Genomic DNA, 19,183 nt, shown 5'->3' on the forward strand with positions numbered 1-19,183 from the left:
AAACCTCAATAATCGACAACTTGAAGTATTTAACTCTAGCTATACCGATGAGGGAAACTTGACAACAGGTCCTGTGCACACAGACTCAAGGAAATGCTTATTTGTTAAAATTCCCATAATGGACCAGGCACAAGTAACAAGGTTGAAAGCCTCCCAACTCGCTGGGATACTATGGATAATACTTGTAGGAGTACAACAGACCATTCAGCAAATCAAAAACTATCAAAATGAAAATAAATTGTTCTGTTAATGTGCAGGAGAGTCAGAAACCATTTCCACATCTAAAGAATAATTGCCCTCTCAGTGGATGTAAAAGATACCATATCACTATTTTGAAGAAGAGCAGGGGAGTTCTACTCGGTGTCCTAGCCAACATTTATCGCTCAACCAGCACCTAAAAATCTGGTCATTTTTCTCAGTGCTGTTTGTGGGCATTTGCTGTGTGAAAATTGGCTGCCTCATTTCCTACATTACAATGGGGTAGAATTTGGCCAGTACAGATTTCTGGCGCACTCACCAGAGATGCGGCGCTTTTGTCCGCCTCGAAGTGCTCCAAGAATCTTCAGGCCGAGTTTGGCTGCTCCCCAGCCTCTCCTCGATGGTGGCGCAGCGTGGCCACTGGATTCAGGGGTAGAGCCAGGTCCCGGCACAGAAAACTGTGTCTGGACCTCTGCACATGCGCGCTAGAGTGTGCACGCATGCGTAGTAGCTCCTCGCCCCCAGAATCTGAGAGAGTGTGCTGCAGGCTGTGTGGGAGGGGCCAAAGCACACCGCCCCTATCCCTGGCCGAATGGTCTCCCTCATCGGCGGCCCGCTGCCTTCCCGGGCTGTGTTTTGGTAGGACTTCTATTTTATATTTGTTATTGATTGATTGATTGCTTATTACTTTGGTCTTGGTGCTTTAGGTGCAGGGCCTTCTATTTTTTATTTGTTAATTAATTGCTTATTAATTTTTGTGCTTTGTTTAGTACTTTGTAAGTCTTCGTGCTAGGTGCAGGTCCTCAGCTTCTTGTATTTTTTATTTGTTATTGAATGCTTATTTTTGTGCTTTGTTTAGTGCTTGGTGCTTTAGAATGTACTAACCTGCGTTGATTTCTTAACTCTCCAAGGGTTTTCTGTTCGGGCCACAAGTGGCCATATACACTAAGTTAGTTTGGAGCAATTATTAGCTGCCCAAACTGGCTTAAATGGCCAAAACAGGCGTAGGTGGCTGGTAACGCCCCCTTCTTGAAAAAGAAACTAAACTAAAAAAAATCCTAACTAACTCACTTACATTGGCGCAAATTAAATGTGCAGAATGGGGATTTTTAAGATACTCCAGAAAAATCAAATTGTTCCAAAAAAAACAGAGCAACTCCTGGCCAAATTTGGGCCCGACATTTCAAAAGAAAGTCATTGGCTGTAAAGCGCTTTTGGATGTTCTGAGGTTGTGAATGACGCAGTATCAAAGTGAATCTTTCTTTCTTTCGAACGCTATTAATTATTTCCCAAGTCTCAGGTAAGATCTGCTGGAGAAAATTGTCCTCTTGATCACACAGGGGGTAATCATGTGGAGTGGATCGCTACCCATTATAGAACCCGCCTGATATCGAACCCCCGATGTAGAACCCGCCTGATATAGAACCCTCCTGATTTTTATAACACTGATTTGCATTATATTTCAAGATATCTGTTCAACAGGTTTAAAAAAAAATTATATAATCTATTGGGACATCATCAGATCCAGGAACTGTTTCTGATTTAAAATTCCTTATAGCTCCAATCATTTTTGGTGTGGTTATTTTTGTATACAGTATTTCTCCTAATTCTTGGCCAACTGCTTCAGCAGCTCATGTGAAATAATGGCCCAGAAATTCCGGCGTCCCGGGTCGGTACGGAGTGTGCACGGATCCAGGAAGGCATCGCAAAAGTCGGTTTTCAGTACACAATGCACATGCGTTGAAAACCGGCTTTTCCGATCTGTCATACTGGAGCCATAATTTTAAAAACTTTCAAAAAAATCGGAAAAATAATTTTTTTTATAATACATAAATAACTTTAATTTAAATTAGTAAAAATATATGGTGTCTTTTTTATTTGTGTTTTGGATGTTTGGGGAGTTTCTCAATCATAATAATGGGAACTCCAACTTACAGAGATCCCATTATTATGAATGAGTATATACTTTACCTGGATTGGCTGCCCAGAGCCATGTGACTGCAGCTTCAGTCAGTGAAGGACTCAGGACTAGGATCCCTCGTGGGCGCAACAGGTTCAGGTAAGTGCGCATTTTTAAAAAACTTTTTTACCGGATCGCTCACGGGAAGCAGCCAACCAGGATTTCTAGGCCAATATTATTTTCACATATCTGAAGCGCCCAAACTGGGAAACTAACAAAAACAAATATCTTTAATCTAGTCATGGAGTAAGTAAAATTGGCCCAGGGTTTAGTAAATCCACACCCGACCCAATACCCACTATCAGTGCTCTGCACCCACCGAACCGCTGTTGTCAGCGCCCTGACCCTATCTGACTCCCAATGTCAGCCTTCCTACCTGACCTGTCCAAACCTACGCCCTCATAATTCTATTGCCACCTCGTACATTCAGCTGAATCATCCTATAACTGACAAGGGCAGCAATCTTATTATGAAGCAACTTGATATATATGGAAGTTCAGTTATCAGTGATAGCATTTTTATGAATGAAATCAATGGCATCTTCCTACTCTTCAATAAATTAACTTATCATTGACGTGTCCCAATAGTTCTTCCCCTCCATATTAAGAATATCTGACTTAATGTATCAAAAATGGTGGACTTACATAAGAACAAAAGAAATAGGAGCAGGAGTTGGCCATTTGGCCCCTCAAGCCTGCTCCGCCATTTAATAAGATCATGGCTGATCTGATCATGGACTGAGTTCCACTTCCCTCTCCGCTCCCCATAACCCTTTATTCCCTTATTGTTCAAAAATCTGTCTATCTCCGCCTTAAATATATTCAATGGTTTGTGGCTACTTATAGCCATTTCCTGCTCCTAAAAGTGCTTATGTTTTGATAGTCCTTATGTTTACTTTCTTTTTGCCTTAGTCTTCCCACATCACAGACCACCCTCATGAGAGGAGAGACATGCAAACTGTCTCTTGGTGTCTGCCAATGTTACTCTGTGACAGGACACATGGAGATCTGGGAGAACAACGTGAATGACTTTCCAATTACTTTTCCTCTCTTCGTCTCAGGAAATGCATGGCCTCCGCTCACAGGGATTGCAAACCTAGCCTGTGGAGAGTGCAGGTATGAACCTATACTGCTCACATTATAAATACTGTCAATTCCTCTAAACAAGATGAAACCATGTAGAAACTTGTCCTTACCTTCAACTGATGACCATGACTGATATCCTCCAGCAGGTTTATACAGGAGTCTTGTTAGGATGATTGGTCCATCTCCAATATGTGGCTCAATATTGGCATTAACAACAATATATCGAGTGCCACTGTTGGCCTTAGTCGGAGGGGTCTGAGGTGAAGGAGGGACTGTTGAAAGTGCACATTTGGCAGTAAGTTAAGATAGCATTAATGGAAAACTGTTGAAGAAGCATTTCTTATAGGATCACCAAGGTGATGCATGGCATTATGCACTAGAAACATTTTGTTATGTAAATAACACCTAATCGATTTTGAACGCTCTATTTCCCCTTAGTTTCTGTTGGGGTAGGGTAACATGTTAAGGTAACAACTGAAAGTAGGACATTGTAAGATGGCAGTAAGCTACAGTAGATGGAAATATACGGCATGTTGCACTGGTCAGAAGAGCAGATTGTTACTTCTGTAATAAGGGGTGAAGGAATCAGTCTAGTTGCATGCATAGTGACAATTGTAGAAGAACATTGTTATGATATTGCTACTCTTGGCAAAAAGAGGAAAAATGAGAGCTGACCTGATAGAGGTCTTTAAAATTCTGAAAGGGTTTGATAGGGTAGACGAAGAGAAGATGTTTCCAATTGCGGGCGAGATCAGCAGTAGGGACCAGGGCTCAATTTTCCCCTGTTACTTGCGCCGTTTTTTTGGAGCAGGCTGCTTTTTCTGGCCTAACTTAAAAATCTACAGTCTCCCCAATCAATTTGCACCAGTGTAACTCATTTAGTTACCTTTTTTTAGATAAGTTTTTTTATCATCCAAAGGGGGCATAACCAGCCACCTATGTCAATTGTGGCCATTTAGTGAACTTTGGCCAGCTGGTAGTTACTCCATTTCTGCTCAGGCCAGCGTATGTGGCCTCTCGAGAAAACCCTTGTGGAGAGTTAAAGAAATCGGCGCAGGTAAGTAAATCTGAGGCCATTCGGCATGGGCTAAGGGCGGGAAGCGGAGCGAACCGAGACCGGCACTCACTCGGGGACTGGAGAAGGTTGGCGGGGAGGCAACGCACTGACCGGCATGCATTCGGGGCCACAGCGGACCGGGACCGGCACTCACTCGGGGACCGGAAACAGTCGGCGGGGGAGGGAACACACTGATCGGCACTCACTCGGGAACTGGAGAAGGTTGGCGGGGGAGGGAACACACTGACCGGCACTCACTCGGGGCCACAGCGGACCGGGACCGGCACTCACTCGGGGACCGGAAAGGGTCGGCGGGGGAGGGAACACACTGATCGGCACTCACTCGGGGACTGGAGAAGGTCGGCGGGGGAGGGAACACACTGACCGGCACTCACTCGGGGCCACAGCGGACCGGGACCGGCACTCACTCGGGGACTGGAGAAGGTCGGCGGGGGAGGGAACACACTGACCGGCACTCACTCGGGGCCACAGCGGACCGGGACCAGCACTCACTCGGGGACCGGAAAGGGTCGCCGGGGAGGAAGCGCAATTACCGGCAAATCCTTCGGCTTGGGCTAGGGACGGGAAGCGGAGCGGACCGGGAAAGCACTCACTCAGGGACCGGAGAGGGTCGGCAGAGGAGGGAGCAACTGTTTTATCCAGAAAGACCTGGGCATGGAGATGCCTCTGGAAGTGCCATAGCTGTTTTGGAGGTAAAAGAACATGGAGTATCAGTTGAACCATTACTCAGATAACTCCTTAGTGACGGCAGAAGCATGAATCCAAACTCAACTTATCAATTAAGTATTTGCAACTGTTTAACGATCTCCCTTCGTCATCATTTAACCCCACCTTCCCAAAAAGTACAAGTCCTTTAATCCAGTACCCATCCTATATCATCACATCACATCGGAATTCTTTGGCCCTACATGGTCATCCAAACCTACATAACATGAATGAATAACCGAGCATGACATAAGTCCACAGTTTTCTGTATGACTATAATTTCCATGAATAACTAAAGACAAAATAAGTCAACATTCTCCTTTATTACAAGCAACTTAAAAGTGACCATAAATCATCCCATTCTTTCCTTACTCTATGCTTACCCTGGATATCCACATGTGCCTTTCTTTCTCCTATTCTACTGCTTCTCCTAGCTGAGTCTGCTTGAGATCCCAGTCCCGGTCTGGAGGCCTCTCAATTGCCAACTCGGAGCTGTACTGCGCTTTGTGTCCATTGCAGCAACGTCAAAAACTTACGTTTTTTTCCCCGCGCATGCGCAGATGGCCCAGCTGCATTTTTCGTCACAGACTCCACCCCCTGAGGTGACTGGTGACTGGCCACACTGCACAGCTCCAGATTGCAGTATAAAGATCAGGGAAAGTTTGGACATTTTTCTGGCGCATTTCTGGACCTAAAAACCCAGTGTAACTCTGGCAATATGCCAGAAAACGGGTTTGGGCAAAATTGAGTCTATAGCCACTAATAAATCCAATATGGAATTCAGGAGAAACTTTTTTATTCAGAGGGTAATGAGAATGTGGAACTCGCTAACACAGGGAGTAGTTGAGGTGAATAACATAGATGCATTTAATGGAAAGCTAAATAAGCAGGAGAGGGAGAAAGGAATAGAGGACATACTGATAGGATGAGAGGAAGTAAATAGTGGGAAGAGGCTCGTGTGGAGCATAAACACTGGCACAACCCTGTTGGGCCAAATGGCTAATTTCTGTGCTGTAAAATTCTACGTAATAATAACCTACCTTTGACAGACACATTAAATGACCTTTCAGCGATTCCAACTGCTGTTTTGACACGGCAGACCCACTCTCCTGAATCTGACGGTGACATTTTCAACACTTTGAAGAACGTTATGGTGTGGTTGACTGGATGCGTTATTATCTTTGTGTTCGTAGGCTGGACGGAGAAACAAGAGAGTGTAATGGATGATTGATAAATGCAACATCCTTCTCAAGTACACATCAGAAGGGGAGCTTTCATATAGTTTCAGTAAAACACTTAATAGAGTATGAACTGGTTTGCTACAAAGTTCCACATCTACTGTTTCAGTAATTCTTATCAGCATTTAAGAAAATTGGCTAAAGAATCAGAGGGGAGATGAGGAGAATTTTTTTTTATGCAGCAAATTGTTGTGATCTGGAATGCACTGCCTGAAAGGGTGGTGGAAGCAGATTCAATAGCAACTTTCAAAAGGGATTTGGATTAATATTTGAAAAGGAAAAAAAAATAAAGGGCTATGGGGAAAGAGAAGGGGAGTGGGACTAATTGGATAGCTCTTTCAAAGAGTCGGCACAAGCACAATGGGCTGAATGGGTTCCTTCTCTGCTGTAAGATTCTATGATTATATTAAACAGATTTCCATCCCAACCAAGTACAAAAAAAGAATCAAATCAGTGAGTATTTAGCAACATTGAATAAAATACCTAAAATGCAATCTTTATATTATTTCACAATATTTTGTGTGATTTTACTTTTAATAATGCTGTATTATATTTCTGAACGTTATCTAAAGTAACCAAAAGAGATCAATATGTGCATCCTTGTAAGTTTGCACTGAGCACAGTCAGTCTTTGTGAGGTGAACACTTTGAAACACTTGCACCCACTTTAACTACATTTTTCAGGAAAAACACTGACCCCGCAATTAACTGGAAATAATGGCCAAAATTAGCACTGAAAATCAGATTGAAATCCAGGAGGTGGGCATATATTCACAAAAGTGGATGATTTATACACTATTTGCACTCTCAACACATTTTGTGTTGATTAATTTTTAATGCAGCTGGTCTAATGCTTGCTTTTTTCCAAGTGTTATGCATTGTGCTTGTTTTTATTTCTAAATTAAGAATTGTGCTAAAACGTACAATCTTGGCTTTTGACATTGAATGCTTGTTGACTTCAACGCGATGAGACAGAGACTGTCCACAGTAAACTGGACAAATCTGTTAATGGGTAAAATGACAGAAGATCAGTGGAAGTTGTTCAAGGAAGAATTCAATGTGATACAGAGCCCCTGAGGGGCAAGAGCTCTACTTGCCAAAAAAAAGCAGCCATGGACAACTAGAGAGGTAAGGGACAACATAAAACTAAAAGAAAAAGCATTAAAAAATGAAAAAATTAGCACAGATCCTGGTAAATAGGAGCGATGCAAAAAATAACAAATGGTGACAAAACGGATAGTAAGAGTTACAAAACGCGAGTATAAAAATAAACTTGCAAATGATATGAAAGTCAACACAAAATTGTTTTTACAATTATATTAGGAAAACGAGGTTGGTCAGGAGCAATATGCCCTCTAATCTTGTTTGGCCTTGTGCTGCACGGGCTATTCAGAATACCATGCATGCGCTGTTTTAGTATTGAAAAGCCAGGAAGCTGGCTGCGCAGGTTCCCTGGAGTGCTGCGGAGTCGTGCAGCTTACACGGGACATTGGTCAGGAGAAATGTCCACCCTTAGAAAACTGATAACGGTGATATTGTCAATGAAAAGAAGAAAATGGCGGACATGTTGAATACTTACTTTGCATCAGTAGAGGAAGAGGATAGCATGATGGACATCCCAAGGGAACTAATATTGGCCCTGAAATTCTGGCCTCCCCACCCGGGAAGGCATTGCAAAAGCCGATTTTCCAATCTGTCAAGTTTCTGGCTTGACAGATCGCATGCATCTTGGCAGCAAGGACATTCGCATGGGAGATTGCCCATCTCTTGCCCAGCGAATGTCTTTAAAACTCTTGCGTCTGGTAAAAGCAGGTGCATAGCCTACTTTTACCAGTGTAAGAGTTTTAAAACATATCAAAAACAAAAATATTTATGTTAAAAATCCTGCCCACTCAGGTAATTTTATTTTAAACCATAATTAAAACTTTTTTAAAACAGCAGCAAATATTTTTTTTTCAGAAACATTTCTATCAACTTTAATTTCTATAATGTATTTATGTGAGGTGTTTTAAAAAAAAAATTTATGCAGTGTTTGGGTGTTTGGGGGTGTTTCTCATTCATAGTAATAGGACTTTTGGACTTACGAAACTCCTATTACTATGAATGAGAAAATACTTTACCGTGATTGGGTGTCCAGGCCCATGTGACTCCTACGGACGTCCCAATGTGAACGCGCTCCGTTGCGCAAGAAGAGGAGGCCTCGAGTCCGGGATCTCTGGTGAGAGTTCGACCAAAAGGTAAGTGTGCATCTTTTCTCCTATTTTTAGTCAAACGCCCTCAGGAAGAAGAAACTGGGATTTCAGGGCCATTGAATTAGGGACAGGGACTCACCAAAATTCACGAAAATTAAATAACAGCAATGAAGAAAATAATGGCACTAAAGAGTGACAAATCCACAGGACCAGAGAGTTTTAAAGGAAATAGGTGAGAACATTGCACAAGCCCTAACTGTAATCTTCCAAAGTTCTCTTGATTCAGTAACTGTTTCTTTTGATTGGAAAATTGCGCATGTCACTCTGCTATTTAAGAAAGATGAGAGATGAAAACCAGGGAATTATAGACTAGTTAGCCTAACATCTGTTGTTGGGAAATTACTAGCGTCTATAATTAAGGATAGAGTAGTTGAACACCTTGAAAATTTTCAGCTGATCAGAGAGAGCCAGCATGGATTTGTAAAGGTCATGCCTGACAAACCAGATTGAATTTTTTCAACATATAATGTAGTGGACAGGGGAAATGTCTATAGATGTTATTTATATGGACTTCTGGAAGACATTCAATAAGGTCCCACATAAGAGACTGTTAGCTAAAGTTGCAGCTTATGGAATTAATGACCTGGTTAGGAAATTGGCTGAGTGGCAGGAGACAGCGAGTAGGGATAATGGGCAGGTAGTCTAATTGGCACATTGTGACTAGTGGTGTCCCTCAAGGATCTGCGTTGGGGCCTCAAATATTCACCGTATTTATTAATGACTTAGATAATGGGATAGAAAGCCACATATCCAAGTTTGCCGATGACATAAAGGTAGGTGGTATTAAAAGTAGTGTAGATGGAAGCATAAAATTACAAAGATAAGCAAATGGGCAAAACTGTGGCATATGGATTTCAATGAGGCAAATGTGAGATCATCTATTTTGGACCTAAAGGAGAGAGCAGAGTACTTTCCAAATGGTGAAAAGCTAGAAACAGTGGAGGGCCAAAGAAGCTTACCATAATACGGACCTTTCAGCCCTCCTATCGTGGGTGGCACTGTTTCACCTCTAAACCTGAATCTAACAGTGTTAGCCATGGTTCAGTGGATAACTCTCTCACCTCTGAGTCAGGAGGTTGTGGATTCATGTCCCACTCCAGAGAATTGAACACAAAATTGAGTGCAGTACTAAAAAAGTGCTGCACTGTCAGATGAGGTATTAAATTGAGGCCCCATCTTCCCTTTCAGGTGACTGTAAAAGATCCCATTGGAAGAAGAACAGAGATGTTCTGGTCAATATTCATCTCTCAACCAACATCACTAAAACAGATGATTTGGTCATTAAGACATTGCTGTTTGTGGGACCTTGCTGTGCGCAAATTGACTGCAGCGTTTCCTACATTGCAACACTTCAAAAATACTTAACTGTCTGTAAAGCACTTTGGGATGACCTGAGGTTGTAAAAGGTTCTATATAAATGCAAGCTTTTTCTTTATTTACCAGCTATGTCGATGACCAGCTCTCCTACCACTAAGAATGAGTACAGGGTTTTATAATATAAAATTCATTTCCCCTTGAGCTTATTGTCATTATTTGCCACAACTTCAGTATTTAATTAATCAGTGAACGCCTGGACTTCATTGACCCCTGGAGTCTTCAAAAAACAAAGTTTCCCTTTTTCAATATTAAGAATAGTAAATGCACAAGAGTAATTACGAAAGGATAATCAGGAAGAGAACTTGCATTTATACTGCATCTTATCACATCAATCAAAGTGGTTCACATCTAATTAATTATTATTTGAAGTGTAGTCACTGTTGTAATGTAGGCATTTTATCTACAGTAAGCCCCCGCAAACTACAACGAGATGAATAATCAGATAATCTGATTTTTGAAGGTGTTACTTGAGGGAAGAATGTTGGCCAGCATATTGCCTTGCTTTGCTGCGAAAAATGCTACGGAGTTTTATATATTCAGCCGAACCAATTAAAAAGGTAGATGGGGCCTTAGTTTAACAATTTTACATAAGAAAGTATATACTTGCTTTAGTGCGTATGTCCTATGAGGAGAGATTGAGGAGACTCGGCCTATATTCCCTATAGTTTAGAAGAATGAGAAGTGATCTGCTGATTGAAATGTATAAATTTCTTAACGGGCTTGACAAGCTAGATACTGGGAGGATGCTTCCCCTGGCTGGAGAGTCTAGAAATAGGGGTCACAGAATACTCTCAGAATAAGGGGTCGGCCATTTAAGACAGAGATAAGGAGAGATTTCTTAACTCGGAGGGTTGTGAATCTTTGGAATTCTCCACCCCAGAGAGCTATGTATGCTCAGCCATTGAGTATATTCAAGCCAGAGATCGATAGATTTTTGGATACTAAGGGAATCAAGGGATATAGGGAAAGTGCAGGAAGGTAGAGTTGAGGTAGAAGATCAGCCATGATCTTACTGAATGACAGAGGAAGCTTGAAGGGCTGAGTGGCCTAATCCAGCTCCTTTTTCTTATGTTCTTATCTGAAGATTGAACCTCTGACAAGGTTCAAGCATTCCTTAAAACAGCAATGATGCAATCAACCCCAATCATGTGTTCAAATAGTGGAGTGGGGGTTTGAACACACGACGTTTTGACTTTGAAATGAGAATGCTACCAATTGAACCAAACTGAGAGTAATCTCATTGAAGGATTCACAGATTTAGGATTTACATAATATCAGAAAACAAGATAGCATAGATGCATTTAAGGGGAAGCTAGTTAAGTACATGAGGGAGAAAGGAATAGAGGGATATGGTGACAGTGAGATGAAGTAAGGTGGGAGGCGGCTCGAGTGGAGCATAAATGCCAATATAAAACAGTTAGGCCGAATGGCCTGTTTCTATGCTGTAGACTGGAACCAAAATTGCCCTCTGACCGAAAGGGGGAGCACTCATCGAATTCCATGGGGCGGAGAGTAGAGGGAAATTCAGCTCTTTGTAGTTTATTTTGTTCCGGGCAGTGAAGTCGGGTTGCGGCGGGGTGGAAGTGTGTGGGGAGCGGGGTGGATGTCGGTATGTGTCATCAGCGCCATACATTCCGCTAACGCGTAGCAATGTCCCTCTCCTTCAGTTAAAGGGGAGGGCCGCTACGAACTCTGTAGCCACGATAGTGGCACCTACTGGGCTACCAGGGAGGGTTTCAGTCACGCCAGTGGTCTGGCACCCAGGAGGAGGTACCAGACCGCCACGTGGCCGCCACTGTCAGGCTGACCTCGGAGTCGGCTAACATTAAAATAAAACGGTGGCCGCAGCAGTGCACCTTCTCCTTTAAGGGAGGATGCGCCGCCAAGCCACAAGCAGCTTCCCGCAGGGGAAAGCTGTCAGGGGCATCAAGCGGCAGCCGATCCGCTCCCACGGGGCAATTTCCATCGTGGGACGGAAAGGGGGTCACCGCCGGTCGGTAAGGGGTCGATGGGGTGGGAACACCGGCAGGGCAGGAACATGGAGCTCGTGAAAGCAATTCTATTTAGTTTGTTGCCAAAGCACAGGGAGATAAATAATGACACTGTTGATATGTCCTTACTATACAGTATAACTGCACACGAGGCCCATGGTTGAGAGAAGGTCAGTCTGTGACCTGTCCTTTATTCCTTAGCACTCAAGTGATGAAGGTGGGTGGAGCTTCCCCTTTTATACTTGAAGGTCCAGGTTAGGAGTGTCTCCCACCTAGTGGTCAGTGTTCTCACGGTGTACAACTTAGGTCAGTTTATACATGGGTTACAATGCTGGTTGAATACATGACAACTGTGAATTGACTGGACCTCAGATTTCACTTTTGCTCAGTGCCATCCTCCATACAAGCTGACAGAACTCAGAAAGTCAATATCTAGGGGCTTTCAGACAGTGAACACATCTCCCACCACCCCACCAAGCATCAATACGCAAGTGCATCAAGGGTTGCTGAATTGAGAGAGCTGGAGGAAGCTATTGCTCTCCCAAAGTACCTACATTAACTTCTCTTCCATGGGGTGTTATGAGCTGAATGTTGTCATGCACTGGCAGTGGATGTCCTGTCGCAGTACAGTTGAGATGCAAGGTCACTCCAGTGTTCACCTCGATACTATCACTGGGATTCACCAACTGAGGAGGCACATCGCCAAAACCTGGAAGAAAAAATAGAATTTATGAACAGCAGGATCATTTTTGATGAAGAAACTGCAACAAGCGCAGAGTTCGGGGGGGGTGGGGGGAGCAGGAGTCGGGCTCCCCTGTGAAGGTGAGCATGCAGCCATGTTCTTGTGTCTATGAGGCAGGATGACAACATAAATGTGGCTGTAACAGCCCTTGCACCCCATGCTAATAAGATTTCCTTCCACTCCCACACGTTTAGTGCTGGAGGGCTCAACCCCACTCCAGCAAGTTCAAGGCCAACACTGGCCATATATTAAAAGTGCGCTGGAAACAAGCCTTGTTTTGTTCATTGTCCTTTTGTTATTTAATCTCTCCTGCCTACCACCCTATTTCAGACTTTCCCTTTTGTTCTTTCCTCCTTTGCCCCCTTTCCCTGCCTCTGTATTTGGTTAACACCTGTTACATCTCAAGCTTTTTCCAGTTCTGATGGAAGGTAATTGACCTGAAACATTAACTCTGTTTCTCTCTCCATAGATGCTGCCTGACCAACGGAGTGTTTCCAGGATTTTCTGTTTTTATTTCTTGTTTTGTTCATGTTGGGGTCAATGACTCCTTAGTTCCGTGGGTGAAAATGACCCTTGCAATACCTTGCCCAAGTGGCCATATCTCATGTGTGAGCCTAAACAGTCAACGCTGGCCAATTATTCAGCCACAGGGAGGCATCACAACAGAACCCAGTATGTCCTCACCCAATGATGTACACTGCCATCTTTGAGTTCCTCAAAGCAGGCTGTGATTTTGTACTGAAATCACACATTCCAGTCAATAATTCCCTTTAAATATAAAATACTGACCAAGGCAAACTTCACTGTCACAGCCACTGGGTTACATAAGAACAGGGAGTGGTGATTCAGCCCCTTGTGCCTTTTCCGCCATTCAGTTAGATCATTGCTGATCCGTATCTTAACTCCATTTACCTGCGTAACCAGGTTGCATTCTATTTTCTAAATTAGCAATTTCCCCTTCGTAATGTTTCTACTGCATTAAGGTGCTCTTATTAACGATCTTGTTAAGTCATTATTGTGCTTTACCTTCTTTCTCACAGTGCAGGCCATGCCACCCCTGGACGCAAAGGCACCCTCGGAAGCGATCACACGTTCCTCCATTGACACACTCACACTTCAGTCGACAGTCAGCCCCATACTGCCCAGGATCACAGGCTGCAAGCAAACCTCAGGTAAATAAAACTATTCAGCATAAATTATGTTAAGTAAAGTGTGTGCTTAAAGACCTCACTTAAATGCCTGGGGTTTGACTGAATAGTTTTTAACTCCAGAACAGTTAAAAAAAAGCATTCAATCACATCAGTGCATTCTGAGCTTGTGCAATTTGCAGAATTTTCCAGAATACAATCTGTACGTCAACAGGGGTCGAAGGGTAAAAGGCGCTGAGGGTTAAAGGGTCAAAGGTTCATAGGGTAAGAAGAGTCGAAGGTTCGCAAGGTAGAAGGATGGAAGGGTAGAGGGGTCCAAGGGTAGAAAGGTCAAAGGGTCAAAAAGTAGAAGGGTCGAAGGGTAGAGGGATCGAAGGATAGAAGGGTTGAAGGGAAGAAGGGTCGAAGGGTAAAAGGGGTCCAAGGGTAAAAATGTCAAAGGATTGAAGGGTAGAGGGGTCGAAGGGTAGAGGGGTCGAAGGGTAGAGGGGTCGAAGGGTAGAGGGGTCGAAGGGTAGAGGGGTCGAAGGGTAGAGGGGTCGAAGGGTAGAGGGGTCGAAGGGTAGAGGGGTCGAAGGGTCGAGGGGTCGAAGGGTCGAGGGGTCGAAGGGTCGAGGGGTCGAAGGGTCGAGGGGTCGAAGGGTCGAGGGGTCGAAGGGTAGAGGGGTCGAAGGGTAGAGGGGTCGAAGGGTCGAGGGCTCGAAGGGTCGAGGGCTCGAAGGGTCGAGGGGTCAAAAGGTAGAGTCGTCGGAAGGTCAAAGGCAAGCAGGGTCTCAGGGTCGAAAGGCAGAAGGGTTGAAGGGTTGAAGAGTGCATCTCCTCAGTCTGAGAATTTGAAAGTTTTTTTGCTTTTTTCAAAAGAATTTGAAAGAATTTGGAGATTGAATAATCAAAGCTTTTATTTCAGGCAAGTGATGAATTACATAAATATATTACAATTGTTTTTTTCTATCATGAATGTCCCACAAGAAGTGTGAATATAAACAGCGGTTAGAATATGAGAGACACCAGTAGAAATAACAACTGGTGTGGTTTTTTTTGTTGATAGTTAGAAAAGAAGAGATATTACTTACAGTCAATGAAGTTTCTTTGTCATTATCGCTTTTACTTCAATAAAAAAATCTCCTTGAACAAATTTTAATGATTTTATTCAATATATTTAAGAGGGAGTTAGATAAGACCCTTATGGCCAAAGTAATCAAAGGGTATGGAGAGAAAGCAGGAAAGGGGTACTGAGAGAATGATCAGCCATGATCTTATTGAATGGCGGTGCTGGTTCGAGGGGCCGAATGGCCTACTCCTGCACCTATTTTCTATGTTTCTATGTTTCTATAAACACCTGGAAACTAATAACAATGCTTGTTTGTTTTATGAAGTAATATTTGTTTGTTTATGAAAATAAATGTTTGTTAAAAACTGTACAGAACCAAGGAGCATTTTTTCATTCGCGAGGTTCTTGGGATAATGTCGAGCCCTCTATTTGATTATTTGAGGTTTAGTGCTATTACTAAAGTCCTTAAAGAGTTAAGTATCCTTGTTCACTGCCTATTTCCACAAACTGTACCTTTATCGCACTGAAGTCCTTTCCATCCAGTCGCACAGGAACAGCCATAAGGATCGGGTAAGCAGAACGTAGAGAAACTACAGTTCCCTCCTTTACATGGTCTCTTGCAGCTTCTCCCATACGTATTTTCCCCACACGCTGAAAGCCAAAGGATTTTAATTAACTAAAATAGCATAAAGTCAAAGGAAGGTGCTCATTGAATCGCAGATGTTTATCGCACAGAAGGAGGCCGTTCAGGCCATCTTGTCTGTGCTGCCTCTTTGCTAGAACAATCCAAACCTAACCTGCCCTGCTCTCTCCTTGTACTCCTGTATCTTCCTCTGCTTCAATTATTTATCCGATTTCCCCTTAAAAGATATACTGGTCACTGCCTCAAACACTGCCTCTGTTGAAGCATTCCTTGCTCCTGCAACCCTCTGTGTAAAGAAATGTACCTCTTGCCTCATTGTCTTAGTTATTGAAGGTACAGGAAAAGGGCGGGGGGGCATGGAAATGAGGCAGCAAGGTATGATCCCAGGAACTCCCCCCTCCCCCCACCCCTCCTCACTTTTCTTTCAATGCATCCGACTGGTGGATCAGGGGAAGACCAGGCTGCAAGGCAAAGGGGCAACTCACCTGTCCAATCCCTGGACATGGGGTGAACAGGTGCATCAGGACCAGCCAGTGTATTTAGGGGCTTTTACATTGAGGGGGAGGGCGCAGGGGAATGAGTGCCTCCAATGATGCTAGAAGTTCAAACGTTCTAAGAAAAATTCAAACAACTTTGGCATTTCATCAAAATGCTAAAAGTGGTAACCAGTTGATTTTTCCAGATGGAAAAACAGTCACAGGTGGGAAATAAGGATTCTACACCTTTAACTCATAGACTGTAATACAGTCCGCACCACTTATAACAGATGTGTTGGTGGCAACGCGGTTTGCCCGTTACTTGCAGTTTTCCCATCACATGAGATTTACCCACTACACATGGTGGGCATTAAAAGCAAAAATGTAAGTATTGTACCAACATTTTTTTTTAAACAGGCATTCTCCTTTTAGCATCTGCCACTACTACTTGTTCGCACCTACATCCAAATCTCATCACTAAGGTCATCGCACTGTAACCAGGCACGAACAGCTGATTGAAACTGCTCAAAGCCCCATTATTGGCTGAAATCAGCAGAGTTTTTTAATTGGGTAAGCACAGGGTAAGCACTTACTGAACTGCAAGAAACAGTTGGTGCGTTTAGTACAATGGACGCCCATGGTGACAGCAAATGGTCAGCGCCATTTGTCCGATATAGGCCATGTCTGAGATAAGCGTGGACAGTGTGATTGGCGGGGGCTGTATTGCAATTTTAATTCATCAGTTTTGAAAGTTGGGATCACACTGACTATAATGAATGTTCCTATGGAATTTAGGCTGGAGCAGGGGAAACAGAGCTGACTTAATTAATTCAAGTGTCCCCAGTCTAGCATTAAACACCGAGATGAGGAGAAACTTCTTCACCCAGAGAGTGGTGAACCTGTGGAATTCTCTACCACAGAAAGTAGTTGAGGCCAATTCACTAAATATATTCAAAAGGGAGTTAGATGAGGTCCTTACTACTCGGGGGATCAAGGGTTATGGCGAGAAAGCAGGAAGGGGGTACTGAAGTTTCATGTTCAGCCATGAACTCATTGAATGGCGGTGCAGGCTAGAAGGGCTGAATGGCCTGCTCCTGCACCTATTTTCTATGTTTCTATGTTTCTATGTTTCTAGCATTAAACACTCGAGAAAATTAATCGAGGGTATTAATAACAAGAGTTCCTGAATCTGAAATTTCTAATACAATCTTAAAATTAATTTATAGCAAGCTGCTTTTATCTCGCTAAGCAGGCAAACTTTAAATAATAATGATAAATTAGCGTCTGTTTTCCAGGTCAATGGTTAATATCAATCTATTACTATTTAGATTTAAAAATACGGGCCATAAGATTTGCAATCTAATAAAAGAAAGACTTTCATTTATACAGCGCCTTTCACAACCTCAGGACATCCCAAAGCGATTTACAGCCAATGAGGTACTTTTTGAAGTGTAGTCACTGTTGCAAAGCAGGAAGTTACAGATTGTTTCTTGATAACTTGTAGTGATGACCTTGTAGTGATTGCAGTTTGTGAGGGACTTCTCCCAGCATGGAAGCTTGCTAGATACGAGTGCAGATCCACGCTGGGGCAGTAACACTGTAGGATACAGTTTATGAACTTGCGCTCCCGGCACGGAAGTTCAACCACCAGGTGTGCATTTCAGGAATTCCGGAGCTGGCTCCCCTTCCACTGGAACAGAGCCTCACACAATTATAATCCCGCAATAATGGAGTAAGTTCATAATCTGCCCCAGTATGGAACTGCACTTGTATCTAGCAAGCTTCCATGCTGGAGAAATCCTTCACAAACTGTAATCACTATAAGGTAATCACTACAAGGTCGAAAAGAAGCAATCAGTAATTTCCTGCATTACAACAGTGACTGTACTTCAAAAAGTACCTCATTGGCTGTAAAGCACTTTGAAACATCCTGAGGTTGTGAAAGGCACTATATAAATGCAAGTCTTTATTTTATTAGATTGGAAATTTTACAGCCCATATTTTAAAATCTAAATAATGAAAAGATTGATATTAACCAGTGATCTGGAAAGCAGACACTAATTTATTATTATTATCTAACGCTTGCCTTCTCAGAGAGATAAAAGCAGCATGCTAGCTGCAAACAAAAATCACCTCATTCAAAACTGAATAATGCAACCCAATAAAACTCAATGCATATGCTATAAAAGGAGTCAGATACAGTCTCAGAAAGTAATCTAAGTTTCCAAAAGGTTTGTTCTTTTCCTTTTGTGGTTGCTGATGTAACCTAAAACCTTTGATTAGATTCCTGCCTTGTGATCGCTGCCACATATGCAGAAAATGTCATGTATTCAACTGTCATTGTAATCCATGTATAAACTGACCTAAGTTGTACACCTTGAGAACACTGACCACTAGGTGGTGAACTCGTGGGAGACACTCCTAAACTGGACATTCAGGTATAAAAGGGGAAGCTCCACCCATCTTCTCCACTTCAGTGCTGGCTAATAAAGGTTACTGGTCACAGAGTGACCTTCTCTCTAGTATGGGCCTCGTGTGCATTTATACTGTATAGTAAGGACATATTATTGGCGACGAGAAACTGGGATTTAAATCACGCGAGCATGGCCACTAGCAGCACAGATGAGAGGTACTGTGTTGGTGATGATTGGGACGATTTTATTGAGAGACTACAGCAAAGTTTCGTCACTAAGGAATGGCTGGGACAGGATTTGGCCGACAAACGCAGGGCTCATCTCCTGACGGTTTGTGAATCCAGGACGTACTCCCTGATGAAGGACCTTCTAGCGCCAGAAAAGCCAACGGACAAGACTTTTGAAGAGCTCAGTAAGTTCGGGGAACACTTTAAACCGGCGAGCAGCATGCACATGGCGAGACACCGGTTTTACACGCACCGACGGCGAGAAGGGCAAAGCGTTCCAGACTTCGTGGCAGACCTCCGGCGACTGGCGAGCCTATGTAAGTTCCCAGATGCATGCAGAGCGGAGATACTGCGAGACTTTTTTATTGAGGGCATCGGGCACGCTGGGGTTTCCAGGAAACTGATTGAGACCAAAGACTTGACCCTGGAAATGGCGGCTTTGATGGCCCAGACATTTATCTCAGGGGAGGAAGAGACCAGAATGATGTTTGACAAAAATCTTGGTTTAAATGCAGCAAATGGACAGGGAGTCAACATTGTTAACGCGGCACACAGTTCTTCAGGTAGACAGGGGCAATCGGATATGCCCGAGCATGTAG

General features: G+C 43.2%; 1 protein-coding gene across 1 annotated transcript in view; it reads right to left on the minus strand.

Annotated features, from left to right (window-relative positions):
• tek (TEK tyrosine kinase, endothelial) overlaps positions 1–19,183 on the minus strand; it is a 167,289-nt gene that overhangs the window by 61,740 nt on the left and 86,366 nt on the right. Inside the window, exons 6-10 of the mRNA XM_070886697.1 lie at positions 15,338–15,475; positions 13,652–13,780; positions 12,438–12,592; positions 6,067–6,220; positions 3,354–3,515 (exon numbers count right to left, since the gene is read on the minus strand). Of these exons, the coding sequence (XP_070742798.1) occupies positions 3,354–3,515; positions 6,067–6,220; positions 12,438–12,592; positions 13,652–13,780; positions 15,338–15,475 (738 nt within the window). The remainder of the gene's footprint in view (positions 1–3,353; positions 3,516–6,066; positions 6,221–12,437; positions 12,593–13,651; positions 13,781–15,337; positions 15,476–19,183) is intronic.

This window comes from Pristiophorus japonicus, chromosome 1, assembly GCF_044704955.1.
Source record: "Pristiophorus japonicus isolate sPriJap1 chromosome 1, sPriJap1.hap1, whole genome shotgun sequence".
NCBI lineage: Eukaryota > Metazoa > Chordata > Chondrichthyes > Pristiophoridae > Pristiophorus > Pristiophorus japonicus.